Here is a 6,423-nt window from a genome sequence, read left to right as displayed (position 1 = left end):
GCAGGTCTCTCGCATCCAGCAAGCAAACCAAGTAGCGGCTCATAAAGGCATGCAAGTGCTATGCGTACGTTCTCGATGTGAATTCCGTCCAACAGGATATCACAGATGAAAATGAACATTTTTTCTTTGTATGTCTGGACAGCTAACTAGCGAAGATCTGGAGAGCGAACGTAGTAAACCCCTACTTATATAGCGTAACGGACCAGAGTAGCGTACAAGCTATATATGCACAATAGTAGCATTCAAAATTACACGACACTCAACCCCGTCATGACCCAGTCACTTCCCCAAACAACCACAGAACACAAACATCAGGAACGCTCTGTGATCACCAAGAATAATCAGCGACTCGAACCACTAACAGAGCAAAACTCCCCATCTCGTCATCCTTCTCAATTGCTGCCACACTTGAAGCCGTGGCATACCGACAAGATGATGATAAGGATGAGGGCAATGATGATGCCCAGGACGATCAGCTTGATCTTCATGTTCTGCAGCCACATCTTTCGCCGCACCTTGGTGCCCTGCTGCCTGAAATCTTGTGCCTGCAAACAGCGTGTTTGGGTTCTCATAAGAAACAGTTACAGGTATGCAGCCTTCTGGAACTCCATGAAACCCATAATGTTCCGTTAGTTGCTGACTTCGATCTGTTAGGCACATCCCTATAATATCTTTCTATCTGTATTGTCTAGCACGAGAAATGCAGAAAAGCATGGTTCTAGAGATATAGATCAGGTCTTTTAGTTGCAACATGCAGTAATGCATTTTAAATTTGGGAAAGACTTGATGATTAAAACAACCCTTCCCCAGACCCCGCGCAGTGTGGGAAGCCTACGGCACTGGGTATGTCCTTTTTTTATGTGCTTAAAACAGCTACTTAGTTACGACAAATCATCACAACAATGCATGGTCCCAGATTCTTCAGTACTGATCTGCAGCCCATTGCTTGAATTATGTGGGTGCCTGCCGATCCTATGCAAACCTCTTGTGAGCTTTTAAGTTGAATTGGCTCTCTATTCCAGTTTTTTCTATGCAGATACATGTAGATTGAGGCTGTTCTTTTGCTTTTAAGTTTTGAACGAACATTTTTAATTTTTTTTTGAACGAACTTCTTTTGCTTTTAAGTTGAATCTTCACTTTTTTCTGTTTCTCTTCAGTTTACTATAATGGTGGATGCGTTCCTAAGCAGACCAATTTGGGTGACATTTCTTGTGTTAGATTGCATTGTTAAAGGTTGGTGGGCTCCAGTTCAAGGGACTTCTTGAGAAAACAACATTGCCTATCATGGGGCAAGCCAGTCAAGATCGCCAGCATGTGTTTCAAATTGCCAAGAAACAGGTGTGTTTCCTGCTCATATATAACGCAGAAACATGTAACTAATGTAGCTTTATGTGTCATGGAAGTGACTTCTTTGTTATTGTAGGCATAAAGATGAAAGGATATTCCTACCAATTGTTTTGAAAGCTGCATAAGTTGGCTGGCCTGTCTATATGTCTTCCTGTCATATACTCATAATTAAGATGCACTAGCTTGAGTGCTGATCCTAGCACTTCAGTATATTATTTCAGCACAATTTTTGACATAGGCATTTAAGGTATCAACAACGAGTGGATCTTCCTGACTACTAAGTTCTGTCATGTAAGTCAAGTGTAGAGCAATCCATGTTGAAAGTAGTGTGCATGAATGTGTTCTGTCAGTAGGCTGGTGTCTAATAATACAACGGGATTCTGAAGTTGTGATCCAAGTAATCAAGTGTGTTTCATCAAGATATTTTGCACGGTTCATTAACATTTTCAGGCTATATTCTAACGAGTTAATCATATTGAACAGGTAAAACATGTCGTTTTCACCCCAACAAATCAGCCAGCTTCAGATGACAGCTCAAAATTAAATAATAAGTTTGTGTCTATTGCAAGGTAAGCATAGTTGAAGCTACAGATTGGGGTCATTTTGAGAATGGCTATCATGTGATTTCCTTGAGCCCAATGTTGGTTAGATATGCATTTCTAATGCTGTAGTAAACAGCCTAAAATGTCTTCCATAACTTAATTTTGTTTGAATGTATTTGATAATTTCAGTGCCAAAGTGGTGGTACATATTCACCGACCAACGGAGCAATTTTTTTATTTTTTTCTTTTCATTTTTTTTTTTTGCAGACCAACCGGGCAAATTTTACTGCCAGGGGCACCGAGACTGAGGTCATCTGGGGGAGACAAAAATATTGCGCGGGCATCCACTTGACTTCCCCAATGAACCTAATTCTAAGCAGCTTGTCACCACGGCTGATTCAAGCAAAGCATCAGAACAGGAGCTGTGTCCAAGACACAAGAGTACAACTCCCTCAGGCTGGACTCCAGTAGTCATCAAGCTATTCAAGTCCACCACATCCACGAAGCAGCTGCATACAAGAAAGCAAACCCGTAGCCCTTCCCGCAGTCGATGCGTACTCTGAACTCACTGATGAAAAATGAGCTCTAGTATTTCTATAGCTGCGTACTCTGAACTCCCTGATGAAAAATGAGCCCCTATTTCTATAGCACACCGTGGAACAGCAAAGAACTGGAGAGCAAACGTAGTAACAACCTCTACTGATATAGCGGGACCGACCAGGGTAGCAACACAAGCTATACATGCACAATAGTAGCATCCAAAATTACACGACACTCAACACCTCCATCACCCAGTCACTTCCCCCGACCAACCATCAGCAATCAACAACCACAGAACAGGCATCAGGATAGCTCTGTGATCACCAAGAATAATCAGACTCAACCACTAACAGAGCAAAAACTCCCCATCTCGTCATCGTCCTCACTTGCCGCACTTGAAGCCGTGGCACACCGACAGGATGATGATGAGGATGAGCGCGATGATGATGCCCAGAACGATCAGCTTGATCTTCATGTTCTGCAGCCACATCTTCCGCCGCACCTTGGTGCCCTGCTGCCTGAAATCTTGTGCCTGCAAGCAGAGTTTTGGATTCTCATTACAATCAGTTATAGGCATGCAGTTTGGTGTACATACAAACAGGAAACAGCTAATTATTTGCAGGTAAAGAAACAGCCAGGTACTGTGGCACATGATTTAATGGTCCTTTAGACAGTCATATGTCATAATATGAATCCTTCACTTTAAAAGTAGCAGAGCTAGTGAGCATTATCACAACATGATGTCTCAATCAATTAATTTAACTCTGTCACAGCAATCGCAATGTTCCAATTCCAACTAATAAAGAAACACCTATTCTAGTGCATACACATAACAAATCCAACATAAAGCGCAGGTATCCAGGCCACAATTTAACTCTGTTACAGCAATCGCAATGTTCCAATTCCAACTAATGAAGAAACACCTATTCTAGTGCATACACATAACAGTTCCAACATAAAGCGCAAGTATCCAGGCCATACACATATCTCGTTCTCATGAGAAAGACTAACTTCTATATGAAATTTTCATCAACATAACAATACATTTATAAGCTTTGTAGATAAGGCGATTGCATGATTACCGTATTGAACATATGCAATAGTTACATGCAAAACTAATTGTGCATTACACTATAAAGTAATCTATTACCTGAGAACGCAGATTTTCAGTCTTGTCAACAAGCAGTTCAATCTTCTCCCCACGGTCCAGAACCTGAATATTAAAATTGCAATACAGAATCAGGAAGAATATTTAAGTACCAGCTTTTTCCAGTATAATAAAGATATGTGTATCTTTTTGGGTGAGTTAATACCGTACCTTCTCGATATTCTCCATCATAACTCCTTTAACTTCTGAGACTTGGGCTTTCACCTTGGCAAGCTTGCTGACCTCCTCAGGGTGGTCCACACAGTACTGCATGTGCTCTTTAAGTTTTGATCTTTAATAGATACAGAAGAAAAATAGATTTGTTAAAAAGGGAGCACTGCACATGATTGGTTGATCAAGTATATCATATAAAAAGACAAGCAACATACCCAAACTCCCTGTTCAAGCTGTTTGCTGCTGCAGTAGCTGCTTTCCCACCACCATATTTTTTGGTGAAATCTTCCTTAACTCTGTCCAGGAAAGCAATGGGGATTTGCCGGCCGACTGAATCAACAGCGACTACACAATACGCTGTAGAAAAGCAAACAATATGTTAACCTGTGACAAACCTTCACAATGGGGAGATAACAAAATCTAAATACAGTGATATTTGATTCAGGTTAACAGAAGAGGACTTTTGAGAAAATGGAAATAAGAGAACTTCCATATTTGGATTGACAGTTAGAGGATGTTATGCAGAAACATATCCCCAAGTGTTCCATTTGGCTAGCAACAACAACATAGCCTTTTTTCCCAAGCAAGTTGGGGTAGGCTAGAGATGAAACCCGAAAGAAATAAGTTCAAGGTTCAGGCACATTGTCTATTTGGCTAGCAATTATAAAGATTAGCAACTAACACACAGGTCACAATGACAATACAAACCCTCTATTATGTACTATGCAGTGTAACTTACAGTTACACCAAACTTCTCTAGCACAATACTTGGTATATTTGTTCTAGAGCAACCTGCACAGAGATAAGAGATACCTCTATCCCCAGCCATCTTCTCTTGCATAATAACTTGGTATATTTGTTATAGAGCAAACTGCAATCTATTTAAATGGGGACAGGGACCTAAGTCATATCAGGCACTAAGAATTTGCTATTACAGCATTTATCATCTAAGAGGGTACAGCCACTTATATTGACCAAATTACTTCAATCCTTAAGTATATGAATGATGCTGTTTATGGCAAGCGAGTTAGTTAAAAAATTAACCAATTAGCTTGCCCTAAACATTATATATTTAAGAACTGAGGGGTTACCAAATAAAAATACAATCTAGCTAAATAACAACTAATGCCAACAGACACGGAAAAGCGGAAGATCCTCCAGTGACCACAAACATGACCAACATAGCACGTTTCTTTTCATCTGAAAAACATGTCAGTGCGTTTATTCGCCACGGAAGGCATGACGAAACACATCCAGTTGCAATTGCAGTATTTTGCAGAACCCGGAAAGGTGGAAACCCCTCCAATATGCGACAACGTTCGCTAGGATCAAGGACGGACGATCCAGACTTTGACGATATCCAAACAAACATCACGCAAAAGGGGGGGGGGGGGTCCTAAAATAGCCATTTACAGCAACTCTCGAATCTCCCAAAAATACATCTCAACTCAAACTGGAGTCCAAACTACTCCACCGTTTGCTAAGCGTGAAGAATAACCCCGCGTGACACAGATTAGCCTCGAAGCAACCGTCAAATCTCTAACCTACCAAACAAACTACTCGAGACGACCTAACCATAACCTGATCTCACCGAGCGGATCAAGCGAGAACCCCTGCGAGATCTACGCGCGGAAAACCCCGAATCGAGCCGGGGGCGGGTGGGCGGCGCAGATCCAGTCGGAATAGAGCGGATCCGAGCGACGGGGGAGAGGAAGCGGGAGCGGGAGCGGGAGCGGAAGCAACTCACTGAATCCGTCCTCGACGAGGTAGTTGAAGGTGTGGCCGTCGCAGTTGTATGTGAACTTGTTGTTGCTGGCGGGGAGCTTCTGCAGGCACTGGGCCGCGATGGTGGTGAAGTTGCCGGTGAACTCGGTGTACTCGGCCAGCACCACCGTGCCCCGCGCCACGAACGCGTAGATCAGCTGCTGCTGCCCCATCGCCTCGTCTCCGCTCCGCTGCTCTTTCGCCTCCTAGGATCAGCCCCCACGCTCCTCCGCTGCCGCCGGTGTAGAGCTCGCCGGAGGTGGTGGGGGTGGGGAAGCGGGTGGAGGAGGGGGGAAAAGGACCTTGGTGGTGTGCGTGGAAAGGAAAAGGGGAGGAAGAAATCGAAATCGGGGGTGGGGACGCAGGTTTTTTGTGAACTGGTCCTCGGAAGAAAGTGATATTACATATAAGTCCCTGGTTTGACCCGTTTTATATAAGAGCATGCGTTGGTTGTTTTCCTTTGGCCTTCCAACTATTCCTCGATTTTCAACATTACTATATTTCTAGAAGTTATACAAAAGTCATCAGATATGAGTCATATGACTAGAAATAGTTAGGCTAACAAGCAACGTAGCAAGTCTAATCGACAGAAAGACTACGCCTCTTGTACAGAAGGGGATTCTTCAAAACAGTTATTGAAGCTGAGTTTCCAGTATAGATCAATTGAACAATAATAGTAGTTGGAAAGGTTTTGAACATTTAGCACTTATATTGAATTTTTCCTTCTCTTCCCTTGCTCTTTTCATTTTTTCCTTACATTTTTTCTTTTTTTTTCTACTAGCAAGTATGCTCATGCCTTATTATGGGTGAAATCATACAAATATATTGATTAGCACATTATGCTGCTATAAATGTGATCTTCGAAAGTGTGATATATTTTACAATGTACCTATCTTGTAATTGGTATTT

General features: G+C 42.3%; 1 protein-coding gene across 2 annotated transcripts; it reads right to left on the bottom strand.

Annotated features, from left to right (window-relative positions):
- Window positions 1-202: 202 nt before the first annotated feature.
- LOC120659622 (vesicle-associated membrane protein 721) lies at window positions 203-5,852 on the bottom strand. Of its 2 annotated transcripts, none has more exons than XM_039937822.1 (5): window positions 5,498-5,842; window positions 3,966-4,107; window positions 3,748-3,868; window positions 3,580-3,642; window positions 203-545 (listed from the first exon to the last, which is right to left on the bottom strand). In XM_039937822.1, exons 1-5 carry the CDS (start codon window positions 5,685-5,687, stop codon window positions 393-395), a joined length of 669 nt encoding a protein of 222 aa, XP_039793756.1. In that variant the 5' UTR covers window positions 5,688-5,842; the 3' UTR covers window positions 203-392. The 2 variants fall into 2 exon arrangements, with proteins under 2 accessions (XP_039793756.1, XP_039793757.1); XM_039937823.1 differs by lacking the exon at window positions 203-545 and adding an exon at window positions 2,561-2,961 and having other exon boundaries at window positions 5,498-5,852.
- Between the last annotated feature and the right edge of the window lie 571 nt (window positions 5,853-6,423).

This window comes from Panicum virgatum, chromosome 2N, assembly GCF_016808335.1.
Source record: "Panicum virgatum strain AP13 chromosome 2N, P.virgatum_v5, whole genome shotgun sequence".
Classification (NCBI taxonomy): Eukaryota; Viridiplantae; Streptophyta; class Magnoliopsida; order Poales; family Poaceae; genus Panicum; species Panicum virgatum.
Note: the sequence above shows the minus strand (reverse complement) of the source record. Positions and strands in the feature narration are given on the sequence as shown.